Here is a 21088-nt window from a genome sequence, read left to right as displayed (position 1 = left end):
GTCTGCTTGAGTGCAATATTTTGTAAGTGCAATTCTGTTTGTTTTTTATTATTGACCAACGATAGTGGTATTACTGCTTTGTGTATTTGAATTATTATTATTATTATTATTATTATACAGGATTTATTTAGTGCCAACACTTTACGCAGCATTTTGCAATTTAAAGGAACAGTACGATTACAACATAGTTCAATACAGAAGGAATAGGAGGGCCCTGCTCATGGAGCGTAATCTAAAGGGAGGTGGAGATGGTACAAAAGGTAATAGATGTGGGTGATGATTTGATGGAGGTGGCTCGGGTAAAGTTCTTAGGTGGAGATGGGGTAGGGGTCCCTGAATGAGTGAGTTTTCATGGATCATCTAAAGGTGGACAGGATAGGGATTGACCAGACATACTGGGGCAGAGAGTTCCAGAGGATCCTGGAGGTGAGAACCTGTTTTTTTAATTGCTTTTATTTGGTTAGGGTTTAGTACGGTATGTCCTAAACCAGGATAGGTGTGGCTTTTTTTGCACTTGTATTGTTTCTAAGTTTTTAATGATGGTATTTTTGTACTTTTCAGATTGTTCAGTTAGCCATTAAATAAATGCTTTTTATATGTAGCACCCTTCTAGAATAGGTTGCTAGAGAGCCTTAGGTAACTCTATTATTTGGCTTCTCTGTAAACATTGGAGCAGTGTGTGATTATTTATGGCTGTTCTAGGTCTCACTGACTGCAGCCTCAACTATTTCTTTTTGCCTTCTACTGGATTCTAGAATGTGGTGGGTTGGAGGAGGCCAACCCTTGGCCTGAATATTTATGTGGTCTCAGCCAATTCCAGGGGGAGAATGACCATTAGGTGACTAAGGGGGGGAATAAATAGTTTGATGCCTGGAGTAGCAGGGTTCTTGTCCAGTAGGAGAAGATTCCAGCCTAGAGGGCTGCAGGAGTTAATCGAGGTCTCAGTGAGACCTGGGTGGCATATTTGTTGGAAGGAGTTGGAGCCAAATCAGGAGAATTCACTGAGGATTTGGCCTGGAGACTCACAGGAGAAGTGTCTGGCCGATATTGGACAGAGACATCTAAGTATATGGGGACATTGTGAGTATAGGCCTGGATATAGGACCCTAGCGATTGTTCACTGCTTTAACCCCTTGGGTGTCTGCTCCAGGGATGTTGTATTGGGACCTTTCATTTGCTTTGAGCCCCAGAGTGGCTCTCCTCCTATTGTTTGCTAGGAAGGGAATTATCTTGAAGAGTGTAGACATGGCAGAAAGTGTCCTCTGGTTTCTTTTTGCACTAAATCCAGAGTATCCCAAAGCTCACCCTGCACCCCAACCAAGTTCAATGAGCATTAAAGCATAAAAAGACATCCCTTGCCTGGTCATTGAGTTGTGAGACTGTCTGAGTTGTTGTGTGTCTGGCTGTGTGTATACCCCCTAGTCCTCTGGCATGTCAAGTTTGTGATATGGGAGCAATTGTACATTTATATGCACATTGAATTAGTCAAGGCCTGTGGTGAATATACTACAGAGCAGATACAGCAGATACAGCAGATAAGCAGCTTAAAGCAGAGTTCTGCCCAGAAAAGGAACTTCCATGGATCAGATTCCTCCCCCACTCTGGTACCACATTTCGCACCTTTCAGGGGGGAGCGGATACCTGTCAAATTCAGGTATCTGCTCCCACTTGTGGTGAAAGATTGGCACAATCTGTGTGGTGAACTACGCAATGTCCAGCCCCTCTTCCTTCCCCCGCTGATATCAGGGAGACACACAGGTCCCAGAAGACAGCAGGGACCATTCAGAATGAGGCTTCACTCCCTGTTCCCCTTTGTAAGGATGTCGGCACCTGCACCCGTAGCCAAGGGGCAGGTCGGCTTCAGGTGCCGACATTACGGGCTGCATGGACAGGTAAGTGTCCTTATGTTAAAAGTCAGCAGCTACAGTATTTGTAGCTGTTGACTTTTTTTTTCCCAGGCAGAACTCTGCTCTAATAAACAAAAATAGGAGTATCTGCTTTAGTACAATTTTTTCAAAATTTATTTAGATGAAAATGCTCTGCTCATTACCGTAAGCAGAGGTAAATGTAACTCTTTCTTGGAGAACCTTTTCATTATTATTTTAACCAACCATGCGTTGCATTACCTTGTCTGGTCGGGTATCCCTCTTCTGATGTAAAATTGCGATAGCTTCACTGGAATGCATGAGTCTAACAGAGATCATAGTTTCTCCAGACCACTGAAGAATAAACCTTGCTGTATAGGAACCATTATTATGGTCTGTAACAGAACCACTCACTCCGGCTTTCAGACTCAAAGAGTGAAGCTTCACATGAAATAAATCCCCTCCATAGTTCTTTGTCCGACCTTTGTGGTCCTTAGCTATAATTAGAACCTCCAGCGATTCACCAATCACATAAATAGCCTGAGGATTGATGATAAAATATTTGGAAGTCTTTGAGTAGGTGGAAAATTCTAAGGATACATTGGTTGGAGCCAGGGGCCATTCAATCATCTTCAGCAGATTGTTAAGCTCTTCACTTTGAGGACTGGTCACTGGAAATGTTGGTGTAGATGTGGCTTCAAATGTAACTGGATGATTACCCAAAATATTGAAATGGTCTCTCCATAAAATATTGGAAATAATCTGGTAATAAACATAGGTTAAATAATATTAATAACAATTGGTGCTAGTTATTCATAAAGCATAAGTTCCGTTTGGCCAGACAGGTTACTTAATATGAAAAAAGGAACCTTGATATGCAAAAAGAACCACCTTCCTGCTGTCAATGGTTTCTAAGGATGCCTGGTTGTGCAGGCACCATCTAGTCCTTCACTAATAGTGATGTGGCCAACCCCACTGACTTAAATTGACAGGAATTCCAATCATGTAAGCAACTTCATATATGAAGGAGACCCTGCCCCGTTGTGTATAATGGCTGTCATCCACCAAAATTTCCATTCAGTGGATGATATGAGAACGAGTAGGATATATCTCATCAGCTAAAGGTTTTATTTTTCTTTTGGTGATGACCAGGGCCGTCTTTAATATTGATTGGACCCCGGGCAAAAACAAAATTTGGTGGCCCCCCTCCCATGCAATTTCATTCTCCACCTGCTCTGAGACATACAATAAATAGAAGTTGGACTTAAAATCAGTTTAGTGTATCAGATCAGGCAGCAATTGTGATTGGTTGCCAGAGGTTACAGCATATCATTACTGCTTACTGACTGGTTGCTAGAAGTTACAGCACACATTACGGCTCACTGATTAGTTACTAGAGGTTACAGCAAATGATTTCTGCTTGTTAATTAGTTGCTAGAGATTACTGTACAGTATTACTGCTCACTGATTGCTAGAGGTTACAGCACATCATCTTCTCACTGCAGGGAAGCATGATATACATATGAATGCCACCTTTATTTACATATCAATGCAGATGGCCACAGCTCTTTTCTTAATAATGCCACTGCTATTTACATATGAATGGCAGTTATTTACATGTAAACACAGGGTCTGCGGGTGAGTCATCTGTACACAACAACAGGGCTAAAACTTCAAAGGACAAGGACATTTAAACTGGGATAGTTGGCAAGTATGAGGCAACTGCTTTGGGCCCCACAACAATGACAGGGCCCAGGGCAGCTGCCCCTTTTGCCCTGCCTTAAAGACGGCCCTGGTGTTGACATGGATTTGCATTGCTGGGCAACATGATTGCCAATAGATTACAAGGGGATTTTTGGGGCTTTCTCTTTTTTTTTTTTTCCAAAAAAGGACTTGTCAAATGTTTGGGTGTCTTTGTTTCTAGGGTCACAGCTTTTTCTTTTGTGAATGAGTATTTCATACTCATCGGGAAGATGCCATCAGAGTTCTTAACTCTCCAGTAGCCACCAAACAATCAACTATCTGTTTTAGACCAAACTAACTGAAGCCTGGGATTTCAAAGATGACACCAAGAAATGAGGTGTATTTGACTAGAAAACGTAGAGTGAAATTTAGACTCACCCCTGTAAAACAGACGACGCCCAATACACCGAGAAAGACAACTAGTTTCTTCATCTTCTCTAAGTGAGGTTTACAAGAGTTATTAGTCCAGAACATTCATATCAGTTACAACTTTGAAGGACTTTGTCCTGTTAATATAGTGATAAAAAAGAGAAAGTAATGAAGTAAATATTGCCATCAGCAATCTCAGTGGCAAGCCAGAACAAAACAATGCCAGTGCAGTATATAATGCAAACAATAATGTGTAGCTAGCATAATCCAGTTACAGAATGCCAAGTGTATCCAGCTGGTTTGTGTTATATACTAAACCTGAACGTCAGGTAAACAGCTGAACTCCCATTTTCACCTACTGTACCAAAGAATATGCTCAAGTCTGCCAGTCTTGTGATCTAGGTAACCCCAACAGACAGCATTGGCAGATTCTTAAATCCTTGAGACCTCTCAGTCTGTATCTGAGCAATGCAAACTGGTCTACGACCGGCTCCAAACTTTGAATGGACTTTTGATAATTGTTTACACAGGAACAGCAGTCCATCAACTATTATCATTCTACTCTGGTCAGAAAGCTTCCAGTGTTAAACAGACAGCACTGTGTAATGAAATTGAGACTGACAGTAGTGCACAGGGTGAGCTGGGTTTGCCTAGGTTTGCCCTGCTCCCTGGGGCCCCCTGTCTCCCCTTTGTAGAGCAGTCAGCTTCTCCCCTCTTCTCTCCCACTGGCTGCTGCAGGGGAAGTTTCTGGAGAAGTTTCAGGATGGAGAGTGGAGAGTTCCTTTTCTGATAGAGCACATTAGTGATCTGTACCAGTTGCACTTGTGTTTATTCTTAACATAAGCATAATAAACTCTGTGAAAAATCAAAAGTGCTAATTTTAAGGGTTAATATGCAAGTTATTTTCATAAAAAGGGTTTGGGGACCCGGCTCCTGCCCCAGGGTATATGTATCAATGCAAAAAAAAAAGATAAAAAAAAACAGTTTTTTCAGGAGCAGTGATTTTAATAATGCTTAAAGTGAAATAAATAATATAAAAGTGAAATATCCCTTTAAATGTCATACCTGGGAGGGGTGACTATAGTATGCCTGTAAAGTGGTGCCTTTTTCCCATGTTTAGAACAGTCCCTGCACAAAATGACATTTCTAAAGTAAAAAAAGTCATTTAAAACTACTCAACTAATGAATTGTCTATGGGAAAAGTCAAAAGTGCTAATTTTAAAGGCTTATATGCATGGTATTTGCTGCTATAATAAATTGTCTGGTCTCGGCAATGCAGATAAAAGTCATTGAAAAAAATGCATGGGAGTCCCCCCAAAAATCCATACCAGGCCCTTTGAGTCTGGTATGAATATTAAGGGGAACCCTGAACCAAAATTTTTAAAAAGAATTGTGTGGAGGTCCTCCCAAATTTCATACCAGGCCCTTCAGGTCTGGTATGGATATTAAGGGGAACCCTGCACCAATTTTTAAAAAAATGGTGTGGGGTCCCCCCAAAAATCCATACCAGGCCCTTATCCGAGCACGCAACCTGGCAGGACGCAGGATAGAGGGGAGACGTGAGAGCGCCCCCCTCCTGAACCATACCAGGCCACATGCCCTTAACATTGGGTGGTTGCTTTGGGGTAGCCCCCAAAGCACCTTACCCATATGTTGACGGGGACAAGGGCCTCATCACCACAACCCTTGCCCAGTGGTTGTGGGGGTCTGCAGGCAGGGGGCTTATCGGAATCTGGAAGCCCCCTTTAACAAGGGGACAAAAGATCCCAGCTCCCCCCTGTTTGAAATGGTACCTGGTACATTGTACCCCTATCATTTCACAAAAAAAATGTCAAAATGTTAAAAAAGACACAAGGCACATCTTGGGACAAGTCCTTTATTAAAAAAAAAAAAAAAAAAAAATGTCCCATGAAGCCTTTGTCCCCATCAACATGGGGACAAGGTGCTTTGGGGTAGCCCCTGTTGAGGGCATGTGGCCTGGTACAGTTCAGGAGGGGGACACTCTCTTGTCCCCCCCTCTTCTTCAGCGGCCTGCCAGGTAGCGTGCTCAGATAAGGGTCTGTTACGGACTTTTGGGGGGACCCCACACCATTTTTTTTTTACTTTGGTGAGGGGTTCCCCTTAAAATCCATACTAGGGGGGGCGTGGCTAGCGCGCAGCGGCATGGACGTGCAGTAAAAGAGCTCCGCTCCAGCGACGGGATCTAAAGCAGACGGAGGCGGCGAATCTCCACTCCAACTACACTAGATCGCTCCTGAACACATACTCACCCACCGGAGATGACCCGCAAACGGAGCAATTCCTCCCAGCCGAAAAAACTCCGGGACTTCTTCACTCCTAAAGGCCGCGAGGCCCAAGATGGCGCCGGAGGCGGCTCCTCTTCCCCATCGGCCGGACCCCTCTCTCCATCCCTATCAGCGACGCCGAGTCCGGGATCGGACAGGGAATCGCAGCGGCGCTCTCCGGCTGTCTCGACGCCACTGTCCTGCAGTCCAGTTAAATCAAAACCTCGCCTGACGGCAGATCCACCGGGAGAAGAGGTTAGTACGCAGATGGGATCTCTGGATGACATTAGAGAGTTAGCTGACACCATCAACTCTTTTCCTACTACGAATCAGCCTATATCTGATACTACCCTAAAAGACATGCTAGTTTCCCTGCGGGGCTCACTACATTCAGATATGATGGAGTGCATGAGGAATTTTAAATCGGAAGTGACTGAATTGGGATGTAGAATTGATCATGTTGAGAAAAAAATGGGGGGATATGCCACGTCATACAACACACTAGTAGACTCCCATAACGACCAGGCGGATGAAGTGGCCTGGCTTAAGGCTAAGCTGGCGGACCTCGAGGATAGGTCCCTCCGTAACAATATTAAACTGCGTGGGGTGCCTGAGACCGTGCTCCCTGCACATCTGCACCAATATGCCAAAGACCTTGTATTGGCATTCCTACCCTCACTCCCATCCACTGAACTGGTCATAGACCGAATACACCGCCTCCCTAAGCCGTCACACCTCTCAGACAACATACCCCGAGACGTGTTGATGAGGGTGCACTTTTACCATGTGAAAGAACACCTTATGGCTGCCTATCGTAAGAATTCTAATTCCCCGGAACAATACTCAAATCTACAACTGTATGCGGACCTCTCACAATACACTATGCAAAAACGTAGGTCCCTTCTATCAGTCACCAAAGCATTGAGGAACCACAATGTCATGTACAGGTGGGGGTACCCGACCAAACTTATTGTCACTCGGGACGGTAAGACATTCATAATCTCTGACCTGGATGAAGGCTTAACCATGCTTCGTTCGTGGGATATTTTACCAGCCCAGGTCTCTGACGACCAAGCCACTACTTCACCGCCGACCATAAGTGATGAATGGCAAGTCGTGTCCCGCAAGAGACATAGCAAGAGGTCTGACAAGTGAACACTCCGGCCGGATGGTAACTAGACCGACAAGATCCCTGGCGCTCTGGAGCTCTCAGCCCGTATTTCTCCCCAGTTTCTATTATGTGCAGTTTCTCTGCCACCGGATTCCTGAAGGAATCTAACTTTTTACCTCTTCACAAGTTGATGTTTTGTCTTTACTTGACTGCTGTTTTTTTTTTTATATGTTTATCCCTTTTATCCTTCTCTTCAAAACTCGGACATGGACATGCCGGACCGCACAAGGAGACGACTTCTTCGACATCCTCACCAATGGCCCTCTCCACCGGACTTCCGAGACACTAACTTAGTCACTAAGGTACTTTCTTTTGCAGTTCTTCACATCTACAATTTAAAATTCAAGGTAACCTCTTTTAATGTTCGGGGTTTAAATCACCCGGCCAAGCATGCCTCACTGTGGAGGGAGGCCCTAAAGCTGGGATCGGAAGTCCTGTGCGTACAGGAAACACATTGGTCATCTTCCAGTGAACCTATTTTTAAACATAACAGATTCCCACATATTTTCAGAGCCTCTGCCCCTGCTAAAAAAAAAGGGGAGTTCTCATTGCTATAAAAGACTCACTCGCTTTCACTCTCCAGGATTCCCTCATTGACCCTGAGGGACGGTACATTGTATTAGTTGGCAACTTCGACAACAAACTTGTCACCTTGGTTAATCTGTACGCACCCAATACTCATCAGATACGCTTTTTGAAAAAGCTTTTACATAAAGTAGAATCACTGAAACGAGGCGAACTGTTAGTCTGCGGAGACTTTAATATTACGCCTAACTTTGAAGTGGACACAACCTCTAAAGCGCAGCGTCCCCTACCTACCCTGCAACCTTTGCTATATGCCGAAGCCCTATATGATGTCTGGAGATGCCAACACTCCACTGAACGTGATTACTCCTTCCATTCTTCCAGGCACAACTCATATCCCCGTATTGACTTATTTCTAACTGACAAACTTTTGCTTCAAAAAATTTCATCTTCAACTATCCACGACATTACTTGGACAGATCACGCCCCCGTGTCCATTACGGTGGATGGGGGGTGCGGTCGGACACCTGTTAGTGTCTGGCATGCCAATCCTCATATCCTTCAACAACCGCAGCAAGTTGCTTTTATTTCTAAACAACTGAAAGAATATTTTTCTTTTAATACTACATCTGTAACTAGCCCGTTTACTGTATGGTGTGCCCATAAGGCTTTCATTAGAGGTATCCTTATTCAGCTCAGCTCGCGGGCAAGGAGGCAGAGGACACAAAAACTAGATTCCATTCTCTCTGAAATTAAACAATTAGAGGCCAAAAACAAAACCTCAAGCAATCCCAATACCACTGTAATGCAACAATTATCCAAACTACGTTCGGATCTCAGGCTCCTCCTATTGGAACAATATGACAAACATGTCCACTCTCTGAAGGTATCTCATTATGCATCTGGTAACCGAGCCGGTAAACTATTGGCTCGGAGATTGAAAGATAGTAAAATCAAAACCACTATCCCATTTTTAATCCGCACTTCTGATAATGGTAAAATATACAATCCTCTAGACATAGCAAATTCCTTCGCAGAATACTACTCTTCCTTATATAACCTTAAGAATGATTCAGCCACACCACAACCTACTATTGCTGACATTCAAAAATTCTTTGCCGACCTTTCCCTTCCCACTCTATCACAGGAGCAGTTGGAATCCCTTAATTCGCCGATCACGGAGCCTGAGATCCGACGGGTTATAAAAACTCTTCCTCAAGGAAAGTCCCCGGGACCTGATGGACTCCCGAACTGTTACTACAAGAACTTCTTGGAAATTTTGTCCCCAGCTCTAGAAGCGGTCTTTTCAGCCACTGTGTCCTCTGCCTCATTCCCCCCTGATATGCTTAACGCATTTATTGTTACTATTCCGAAACCTGGGAAGGAGCCTACTACCCCAGCTAACTTCAGGCCGATATCACTATTAAACACTGACGTGAAGTTATACGCCAAAATCCTGTCTCATAGGCTCCTTCCTATTCTGCCATCCCTGATTGGACCGGAGCAAACTGGTTTCACAAAGGGTAGACAGGCATCAGATGCCACTAGGAGGGTGGTGGATGTAGTTTACCATGCTGGATCCTGTCGGATGCCTTCTCTGCTGTTATCTTTGGATGCGGAGAAGGCGTTCGACAGGGTCCACTGGGGATATATGACTCAGACTCTGGGTAGGTTTGGGTTTTCAGGTCCCATACTGTCGGCAATTTTAGCTTTGTATTCTTCCCCCTGTGCCCAGGTATACACCTCCAACATGTTATCTTCCCCATTTTCCATCTCAAATGGCACTAGGCAGGGCTGTCCCCTGTCCCCCTCCATTTTTAACTTGCTGATAGAGCCCCTTGCCGAAAAAATTAGAACCCACCCTGATATATCAGGATTCAAGTTCTCTGGTAAGTCCCATACTATAAGCCTCTTTGCAGACGACGTCATCCTATTCCTCTCCTCCCCATCTACTTCTTTGCCCAGTGCTCACTCCATTCTCAATGATTTTAGTTGTATATCATATTATAAAGTCAATTTTACGAAATCCCTCATCCTAGGCCTTAATCTCCCACCTCCACTACAACTTAGTTTAAAAAACAATTTCCCCTACTCATGGGCTGACACAAGTATTACCTATCTAGGCTTACAGATAACGTCTGACTCATCAAAATTGGCTGATGCCAATTATATTCCACTTATTGCCAAGATAGAAAAAGAGGCGAACAGGCTCGCAAAAACAGAACTTTCCTGGTCAGGTAGACTAGCGTCTTTCAAGATGCTCTTACTACCTCAGATATTATACGTGTTCCGTACGTTGCCCATACCTCTTAAAAATAGCCATTTAAAAACACTTAACCGTATTTTCCGACAATACATCTGGGGGGGTAAACGACCTAAATCCCCCCGAACTCTTCTAATTAAACATAGGTCGGTAGGGGGAATGGGTATGATAGATTTAAAAGACTACTATAGAGCAGCCATACTCACTTCACTTAAATACTGGTTCTCTCCCTCGCAGGATATTCTCTGGTGTGGAATAGAACAAACTCTCAGTCCAACAAAGGATTTGCGTCTGCTTTTAGTTCTGGACGCATGGAGACCCCTCTCCTTACGCGGCCTTCCTCCGACTCTTCAGGCCTCTTTGATGGCTTGGAGGGATGTATGTAGCCTAGCTGACATGTCATCCTCAGTCACTAATATTCCTGTATCTGTAGAAATTTTAGATCACATGATCCCACATACAGATTTCTCGAGGTGGAAAGCCCAGGGTATCTCTCTCATTGAGAATCTATATCAAGGCGACTCACCTAAACTATTCGACACACTTAGAGTAGAATTCGATTTACCTCCTACGGAATACTACCGCTATTTACAAACAACACACCTTCTCAAAACGTTACGCTCCCCTTACGTTCCTATTCCAGATAAAATTTGGCAATTTTATACCAAGTCTCCGCCCTCCCCTAAGGGGATTTCCCTTTTTTACTATGTGTTTCAACACAAACGTACGTTCACTAACTCTGGCCCTTTCGCTAAGTGGGCTTCAGACTTTAATAAACATTTTGCCCCGCAAGACTGGCAGGTCGCATTTCAATCTATCCATAAAGCGACCAAGTGCGTGAACCACTGGGAACTTTCACAAAAAATAGCCTTGAGATGGTACTGGACACCATTTCTTATAGCAAAATTTTCATCGTCCAACTCCCCTCTGTGTTGGAGGGGATGTGGCGAAGTGGGCACCATCTCACATATGTTTTGGTTCTGTAAACACCTTACCAGTTTCTGGAATACTGTGTTCCGTTGCATCTCACGCATCACAGGGATATTAACTCCACTAAACCCGGAATTTGCAGTTTTAAACCTGGACATTCAGCGTTTTCCCCATAGCTGCCGCACGGTTATCACACACGTCCTATTAGCTGCTAGACTATTGATTGCCAGAAACTGGAAGTCCAATAAGGCTCCCAATCTCTCTGATGTGCTAGATTTAACTAGACAGAATCACATCTTCGAGTCATTGATAGCCAGTAGAAATGGGACTCGAAAGAAACTTGACAGTAAATGGAAAATATGGGTTGACTGGTTTGAATTGAATTATTGATGTCCAGATGTCTTTTGTTGTTCTTGATTACGAGTATATCCTTGCTACTTCTCGTTTAATAGAAAATTTCAAGGTATTGCACTGCATTGCTAGCCTCCTTGTCTGTATCTCCATTGGTCCGAGTTCCCTGTATTTCCCCTGCTTTTGTTTCTCCAATTGTTACCCCTATTTTGCTTTTATGTTTCCCTTTCCCTTTTTCTTTTCGTTTTCTGTGCGATGGATTATATTTTCCATACAGTGATAAGAACTACATGTATGTATGTAAACTTACTATGCTAGACATATACATCTCTCCCTACTTTGTGTATTGCTATTGCACATGCAGTGTAATGTGTACACTTCTTGTCTTTCTTTGTTTGATAAAAACTCAATAAAAACTAATTAAAAAAAAAAATCCATACCAGACCTGAAGGGCCTGGTCTGGAATTTGGGGGGACCCGACACAGTTTTTTTTTATTTTGGTTCAGGGTTCCCCTTAATATTCATACCAGACCCAAAGGGCCTGGTATGGATTTTTTTGGGGGAGGGGCCAAGCCTTTTTTTCAATGACTTTTATCCGTATTGCCGAGACCCGACAATTCATTATAGCCATGTAGTTTTAAATGACTTTTTTTCTTCAGAAATGTCATTTTGTGTAGGGACTGTTCTAAACACGGGAAAGGCATACTATAGACACCCCCCAGGTATGAAATTTAAAGGATTATTTCACTTTTATTGTTTCGCTTTAAGCATTATTAAATCAGTGCACCCGAAAAAAATGTCAGTTTTGAAAACTTTTTTTTTGCATTGATACATGTCCCTTGGGGCAGGACTCAGGTCCCCAAACACTTTTTATGACAATACCAAGCATATAAGCTTTTAAAATTAGCAATTTTGCTTTCTCCCATAGACTTTTAAAGGGTGTTCCACGGCTTTCGAATTTGCCACAAACACTCCAAATTGTTCACTATTCGGCGAACAGGCGAACACTCGATGTTTGAGTCAAACTTACATTCGACTCGAACATTGGGCTCATCCCTAGTGAGGAGTGCAAAGAAAAACCGGAGTTAGACTTACCGGTAACTCTTTTTCTAGGAGTCTTCCAGGACAGCCTTTGAGATATAGGGCTCCTCCCTCCGGGACAGGAAACACGTCAAGCCAATTAAATAAAAGGTGTGGTCCTCCAGGCCCTCCTCAGTTTTACTCCAAGAACCGCCGGGAGGCTCTGAAAGACATAACACACTAACAATCATGTTAATACACATCCTCACCACTTAGTCCAATTTAAACAACTTTGGGTGGGAAGCCAGGCTGTCCTGGAAGACTCCTAGAAAAAGAGTTACCGGTAAGTCTAACTCCGGTTTTCTCATATCGTCTTCCAGGACAGCCTTTGAGATGATAAGCAAGGAGCTCACCTTGTCAGGGCGGGACCACTGCCTGGAGGACCTTACGTCCAAAAGTCTGCTCTTTATCAGACCATAAATCCAGACGGTAATGTCTTGCGAACGTTGAGTAGCTGGACCACGTTGCTGCTTTGCAGATCTCCTCCGGAGAGGCTCCAGCCCTCTCTGCCCATGATGCGGAAACCGCCCTTGTAGAGTGTGCCTTAACTAAGGGTGCCTGCTTCCCCTCTAACTCATAGGCTTTAACTATCGCCATTCGTATCCACCTGGCGATAGACGCTTTGGACGCCTTGCAGCCCTTGCGGGCGCCCGAAAAATTAACAAAAAGTGAGTCTGACTTCCTGAAGACCTTAGTGGCTTCTAAAAAAATCAATAGACTTCTCCTGACGTCTAACAAACTTAAAGATCTCGCCTCATCCTTGTCTGAGGTTGAGAAAAAAGCTGGCAAAATAATATCCTGTGTCCTATGAAAAGTGGACACCACTTTAGGAAGAAAACTAGGATCAGTCTTAAGTACTACCCTGTCCTCTAAGATTAACAGAAATGGCTCTCTGACCGAGAGCGCTTGTAGATCACTGACCCTTCTAGCTGACGTGATCGCTATCAAAAATACAGTCTTTAGTACAATCCACTTAAGTGAAGCCCCCTCTAATGGTTCAAATGGATCTTGGGTCAGAGCTCTAAGAACCAAGGCCAAATCCCAAGTAGGACAGGACTTCATTCTCACAGGCCTGGATCTAGATAGAGCCTTGAAGAAGTTCCTGACAAATGGATTCTGCTGAAGGGAGGACTGAAGGAAAACACTTAAGGCCGCCACCTGTACCTTTAGAGTGCTGATAGATAGGCCCAGTTCTACCCCTGCCTGTAGAAAATCTAGGACTGCCGGGACCCCGGGACTTGCAATCCCCTGTTCTCGCAACCAGGAATTAAACCTCTTTCCTACCTTGGCGTAAATTGCCCTAGTAACAGGTTTACGGCATTCTAACAAGGTCCTAATCACTCTCTCTGAGAAACCCTGTGACCTTAAGATTTGTTCCTCAGATACCAGGCCGCAAGCTTGAGCCTCTCTATCTGAGGGCACAGGATCGGCCCCTGGGAAAGTAAGTCCTCCCTGACTGGTAGAAACAGCGGAGGATGTACGGCCAATCTCTTTATGCTGGCAAACCAGGGTCTCCTTGGCCAAAAAGGAGCTACTAAAATGAGGTCCGTAGTTTCCGAACGGAACTTCTGCAGAACCTCCGCCACCATCCTTACGGGAGGAAAGGCGTAACACAGGCCAAACATCCATGGATTGGCAAGGGCGTCTATCCCCCTGGCCCGATCCTGTGGGTGAACCGAAAAAAATTGTGTCACCTTCCTGTTGCCTTCTGTTGCAAATAGGTCTATTTCTGGCCTTCCCCAGCATGACACGATCTCCTCGAACACTTCCTTGTTGAGGGCCCACTCGTCCTGACCTATCTTCTGGCGACTGAGAAAGTCGGCCAGGAAATTCTGGGTTCCCTTTAGGTGAATGGCTGATATTGAGGACAAATTCTTCTCTGCCCAGCAGAAGATTTTGTCCGCAATTACCTGCAGTGCAGGGCTTCTGGTTCCCCCTTGCTTGTTCAGGTAGGCTACTGCTGTCACATTGTCTGAGCGAACTTGCAGATCCCTGCCATGTAACCGGGACTGGAATGTTTCTATAGCTTTCCAGACTGCCAGAAGTTCCTTCTGGTTTGAGGAACGACCTGTCTCTAGGTTCGACCAGGAACCCTGGGCTAAGGTTCCCTCTAGGTGGGCACCCCAACCCAGCACACTGGCATCGGTCGTGACCACCACCGTAGCTTGTGGGGACCAGGGAAGACCCCTGTCTAGGTTGACCTGGGCCCGCCACCACCAAAGAGACCTCCTGACTGCCGAGGATAGGGGCATAACCTGATCCAGGCTCTCCTGCCTGCCATCCCAATAACGGAGCATGAGTCTTTGTAAAGGACGCTGATGATGTCTTGCCCAGGCCACCGCTGGAAAGCATGATGTCATCAACCCTAGGACTCTCATCACCTCCCTGATCTGGGCTTCCCGACCAGATTGAAGCTGGGCTACCGCCTGCTCTAGCTTGCCGATCTTCTCCTCTGGAAGAAATACTCTCATTTCCACTGAAGAAATCCTGTATCCTAAATACAGGACCTCCTGTGAGGGGGTCAGCTGGGATTTTTCCTGGTTTATCAGCCACCCCAGTGAGCGCAGGAAAACCAAGGCCTCCTGTATGTCCCTCTGCAGCTGTTGGGCCGACTGGGCTATGAACAGTAGATCGTCCAGATATGGGATCACTGTTATAGCCTTGAGCCTTAATGGGGCCAGTGCCTCTGCCAGAACTTTTGTAAAGACTCTTGGTGAGGCTGAAAGCCCGAAGGGGAGAGCTCGAAACTGGAGGTGTAACACCCCCGTGTTCAACCTCACCGCCAACCTGAGAAATCTCTGAGATTCCGGATGAATCGGGATATGCAAATATGCATCCCTGAGATCCACTGTGGCCATGTGACAGCCCTGAAACAGGAATTTGGTTACCGAGAAGATTGACTCCATCCGGAACCGCTTGTATTTTATAAATCTGTTCAGGGGACGGAGATTCAGTATTAACCTGAACTTCCCCGAAGGTTTCTTTACCACGAATACGTGGGAGTAAACCCCCAAGCCTCGCTCCTCCTGAGGTACCTGCACCATTACTTCTTGGTCCACCAGATCCCCCATAAGAAGAGCCAAAGCCTCTGCTTTCTCTTGGTCCCTTGGTAACCTTGTTACTTGAAAGTTCGGGAGGGGAACTGAACCAAACTCCAACCTGTAGCCGTTCCTTACAAGATCTCGAATGAACGGACTTTCGGTTGAAGCTTCCCACTGTGGGAGGAACTTCCCCAGTCTTCCTCCCACCGGGACGCAGGAGTCACTGGGTTTTAGGGGAGGGTTGAGGAGGATTGAATAAGATACCTCCTCTGCCTCTTCCCTTGTGACCCGTCCAATGCTTTTTGGGGCGAACCTCCCTTTCCTGCAGGTTTTGCTGCCTGGGGCTTCGAAAAAGGCGTTTCCCTTCAGGTCTCTTTTTCCTTTCTGGGAAAGCTTTCTTCCTATCCTGCGTGCGCTCTAACGCCTCTTGCAGGCCGGGCCCAAACAAATGGTCCCCTGAAAAGGGTAATCCACACAACTTTAGTTTTGAAGCTGTGTCTCCTGACCAGGTCTTAAGCCAAACGGCCCTTCTGGCAGCGTTCACTAGTGCTGCTGATCTAGCAGCCAGTTTGACTGATTCTGCCGAGGCATCCGCTAAAAAGCCCACCGCTTTAAACAGTAGCGGAAAGGACTTCAACAGCTGTTGCCTAGAAGTACCTGCAGAAATATGTGATTGTAACTGTGTAAGCCAACACTCCAAGTTTCTGGCCACACAGGTAGCTGCTAGGGCCGGTTTAAGCCCGATGGAAGAGGCATCCCAGGCTCTCTTGAGCAGCAGATCTCCCCTCTTATCCATAGGGTCCCTGAGTGAACCCATATCATCAAAGGCCAAATCTGTCTTCTTAGAGACCTTAGCCAAGGGAGCGTCTAATTTGGGAACCTTGTTCCAGGGATGCACCGCATCCGATTCAAAAGGGAACCTCCTTCTAAGGCTACCTGAAAAAAATGGCCTTTTTTCCGGTTGTTCCCACTCCAGCAGAATCGCCTCCACTAGCGACTTATGGACGGGGAATACCCTGTCTTTCATTACACTCGACCCTTGATACATCATGTCGTGTTTTGAAAGCTGGACCTGTTCTTCTCTGATCTCTAAGGTGTCATATATAGCCTTGAGGAGGTCACCCACATCATCCAAAGACAGCTTGTATCTGGCTGATCTAATGGCCTCTTCCTCCCCCTCAGATTCTGAAGTAGACTCTGTCCTAGAGGAGGCTAATGACCTGGATAACCTCTCCCTATCCACCCTGACTTGGTTCGGATAAGGAAGGCATACTCACGGCTCTGGGTAAAGAGACAGAAGGACCCTGCATCCTATCCATCATGTTTTTAAAAGATTGGAAGGTGGATGCAATCTCATCCTTTACGGATGTTAAAACATTGTGACAAGCTGCCACCGAGTCCTCTTTTACCAGGCTACTGACACAATCTGGGCAAAGCGGCTTCTCCCAACCGGTGCCTAACTTAGCCCCACACACGGCACATTTCCTTCTGGGTAAAGGTATCTGGGCTCTGTCCTGTTTAACCTAAAAACAAAGAAAAACAGGGTCCCATTAAAATACCACCCCTGACCACACCACTGTGCTTCTAGGGTCTGTTTAGGAAGTGCCCCCCTTCACCAGCAGGTTCTCCACCCCGGGAAGGTGCTACGGGTCAGAGTGACCCCCCACCCCCCAGTGTAAGTCCTGGTCTGCCCTCACCAAGCTTACCTGAGAGGTACTGGAGCCTGTTGAACCGGAGTCCACCTGCACAACCGCACTCTCCATGGTTCCTGTGTATCACTCAGTCTCTCTGAGCCTTCACACTGCTCCAGGCAACCCTGTAGTCACACCGCCGCGCCCAAAGGACTGGAACGGGTCCTGCGGCGCCCCCTGATGACGCGAATCCGGCGGAAGTGCGTCTCTCCCACTTCCGTACGCCAGAGCGCAAAAACTCCGCCCCGACGCCGTGCGTTCTTACGAACGTACCGCTCACAGTACCCGAACGCCGGTCGGTAGAGCGAACGTCTCCCGCCGCCTCCGACCGACAGGTACGAGCGGTTAGCGCTCCGAGGGGGAGATTGCCGCGTATCGGGGTCCCGTTCTCTCCGAACGTTTAAATGGCAGCGGGGACTGAAAGCTACCCTCTCCTCCCTTCGTTCGGACCGAGGGGTGCTAAGGGCCAGGTCCATCAAGGCGCTCTCCCCAGGTAAAACCCCTGAGAAGGAGCTCCCCTTACCAGTTCCAAGACGTGCTCCTTCCCGTCCGGCAGGAAACACAAAAAAACTGAGGAGGGCCTGGAGGACCACACCTTTTATTTAATTGGCTTGACGTGTTTCCTGTCCCGGAGGGAGGAGCCCTATATCTCAAAGGCTGTCCTGGAAGACGATATGAGAAAGTGTGTTTTGCCCACAGTGAAGCATGGTGGTGGGCAGGCCCGGACTGGGACAAAAAATAGGCCCGGGCATTTTAGCTTTTTGGCTGTTGTTGGTCCTCCACACTGTAATGTGCAGGGACACTGTGATATAAAGGGAACTGCACTAAAAAGGGGCACTGCAATGATTACAGTGCCCTTTTACGGGGCAGTCCCATTTATATTATAGTGTCCCAGTCCTATTGTGGCCATGCCAGTACTGTCTGTCTCCTATTGTGTCCATGGCCCAGTGACACTGACCTGCTCTCTGGCGCTGCGGGTACAGGGTGGCTCCCTCTGGTGCTGTGGGTACAGGGTGGACTCCAGGAAGCTGGGTAGATCAGCTTGTTTCGTAGGGTAGATTGCTTGCCATCCTTAATAGCAGAGAGGCTAAACGGGAAGCTCCACCTGTAAGGCAGTTGAGCATCTTGTAAAACCGCCAACAATGGCTTCAGAGTGCGGCATTGCATCAGTGTGCATCTGGAGAGATCCGGGAAGAAGGTTAATTTGGCACCTCAAAATCCACATCACTAGACAAAAAGTAATAATCAGACTAAGCCCTTGTACACTCGGTCAGAGATTCCGTCGGAATGTGTCCGATCGGAGCGTTTTGTCGGATATTTCGACTGTGTGTGGTATGCATCGGACTGTTTCCGTCGGAATATCCGTCGGACCAAATTTTCCAACTTGCCGGAAATATTTTCTGACAAACTGCTCCGATCGGACATACTCCGATCATGTGTAGCCTACTCCGACGGACAAAGTGCCACGCATGCTCACATTCAAATTCCGACACGGAAGCGCTCGTTCAGGTAAAACTACTGCTCATAATCGATATAGCACATTCGTCACGCTGCAATGTTAAAAATTCTTTCATGAAGCTTTTCTCTTTCTCTTTTCAAATATTTTATTGAATATAATGCAATAAAAAGAGTCATACAATAGATTTATAGTTAAGTAGAATGTATAAAAGTGTGAAATGAGGCTTCTCAGTATATTAACAGGAGGTGAATACTATAATAACAGTCATGTAATTTGGGATAACATTTTAGCTAAAGATAAACATGTATAAAGTTTAATAACTGGATTAGATACATAGTAAAAATTGTAGTTTCAAAGTTTAGGGTTGGAGGAGATTTGGTATAATATAGGGTAAAAGAAAGGTTGTTACCAGGAAGGTATAGAGAGGTAAGTAGATAATTCAGGGCCAAGATCCAACCATGTGGCTTGGTTATTCCCTGAATAAAAGATACTTAATTAAACCATCCCTAAAATCTCCTCTATAGTAATAACATTAGGAAATATATAACTCATTAATTTAGCTTGTACATCTATATATAGTAAAAGGAGAGGGTGTGGGGAAAGCAAGGGTGGGGGAAGCATATATAAGGGTTGTGGAGGGAGGAGACCACTCCGAAAGAAAATGGTATGTTAATAAATTCTACATGTAACATAGGGGGTAAGATATTTGTTTGATTAGTTGTTTCATGAGAATATAAGAGATTGGTCTAGACCATGTGGTAAGTAGTGTTCAATCCAAGGAAGCCATAATGATTCGAACATGGGAACTTTATCTAGTACGGTTGCCTCTATTTTAGCGTGAATCATGGCTTGCGTCACTCCATGTTTGAATGATACCATGCATAAAGTGGGTGTTTTCCAGGCTTTTGCAATATTTTGTTTGGCAGCCGTGGTTATCGATAATAGAAGTTTAAATTGGTGGTGAGTTAAAGTTTGAGGTTTATTATTCAGGAGTGCTACCGTAGGGTCTGGTTCTACTGTGGTTTTGAAAATGATAGAAAGAATTTTGAATATTTCTGACCAAAAAGCTCTGACTATGGGACAATCCCACCAAATGTGTAAGTGTGTGCCTAAGTCAGCACATCCTCGAAAGCAGTTAGCTGGGTATTGCGGGAGGAATTTTGAAATGAAGCACATTCTCTTGTTCTTTACAATGCTGCAAGAAGGAACTTCTTTTGATGCTCATAGTCACACACACTTCTCCCGAACGTATTTCATGACTCTTTTTTAACCATTTCGGCAATACAATTTTTGTTTGCGTCACATCTACACAATTTTAGATTTAGTTTATTCTTTTTTGATGCATTTTTTTTTCATAAACATCTCCTTTAAAGACAGTTTGCTCATTTCTCCTTTTTTTGGGGTGTTTTTTGTGTGTAAACTTACCACAACAACATTATTGTATTTTTTATATTTGGTTTTTCGTTTTTTAATATACAGGAGGTTGTTTAGTGTTGGTACCCCTTGTTATTCATTTCACTTTGTATTTTTGAAATGTACCTGCCTGCTCACAAATAAACTAGCCTTTTGGAAGTAAAACACATCCGCAAGTATTTCATCCAAACCAAAAAACCTTTATTTTGGTCTCAAAAAAAAAAAGGGGAACGCAGCGCTGGAGAAACTTGTTACTTTGGTGCAGCCTTTGGCCCCCAGGGCAGACATGAACAAATTAGAATAAGAAAAATTGGCGGCCTGAGAAGTACATATCTCAGGGAGAGAAGTCTGGTCCTGGGGTCCTAGAGAACAGGAAATTCAGATGCCATTTATGTACCCAGGATGTGGTTCTTCAAGAGGCTGCATCTTCTGGCAGACCAGACTGAACCCAGGCCATCACTTTCTAGTCTTCCTTAGGCACTTCCCATCAGGCATCCTTCGAGGCTGTGGCTGGGCTCCTGTAGTTGGGGCAGGAGGAGGAGAAGGAGGGTGTTGGTCGACCTCCTGGCTGCCACCTGCCACAGCCTCCCCCCGACTGAGGTCTTCCTGTGTATGAAAAGGGGACATAGTTTTAGTTTTTTGCTCATCAATCACACCATTTTGTGCTCCTGGCTTTTGCAAATTGAATGTTACCAAATAGAACAGACTATCATTCTGAGCCCAGCATTTTTCTTTCCTGTCCCAATCATTTTTGGTCACTACTGTCTCTTGATATGTAAACCACTTTGTTAAATCACAACTTACTGATCAATAATAACATCTAGTTAACATCATTAAATGTAACACAAGAAATATGTTCAACAATGCAATACCTGTCTCAAGCTGGGCCTCACCACATGTTG

The 21088-nt window shown here is 45.2% G+C and overlaps 1 protein-coding gene across 2 annotated transcripts in view; it reads right to left on the bottom strand.

Annotated features, from left to right (window-relative positions):
• Positions 1-21088, bottom strand: part of LOC143961472 (NXPE family member 3-like) — an 81785-nt gene that overhangs the window by 10877 nt on the left and 49820 nt on the right. The window contains exons 2-4 of one of the 2 annotated variants that reach the window (XM_077470767.1): positions 18273-18491; positions 3987-4114; positions 2127-2627 (exon numbers count right to left, since the gene is read on the bottom strand). In XM_077470767.1, the coding sequence (XP_077326893.1) occupies positions 2127-2627; positions 3987-4082 (597 nt within the window). In that variant the 5' untranslated portion in view covers positions 4083-4114; positions 18273-18491. The remainder of the gene's footprint in view (positions 1-2126; positions 2628-3986; positions 4115-18272; positions 18492-21088) is intronic. The other variant, XM_077470769.1, reaches the window with a different exon arrangement.

The sequence above is a fragment of the Lithobates pipiens genome, unplaced genomic scaffold, assembly GCF_037356315.1.
Source record: "Lithobates pipiens isolate NorthernLeopardFrog02 unplaced genomic scaffold, aLitPip1_a1.2 Scaffold_8, whole genome shotgun sequence".
Lineage (NCBI taxonomy): Eukaryota > Metazoa > Chordata > Amphibia > Anura > Ranidae > Lithobates > Lithobates pipiens.
Note: the sequence above shows the minus strand (reverse complement) of the source record. Positions and strands in the feature narration are given on the sequence as shown.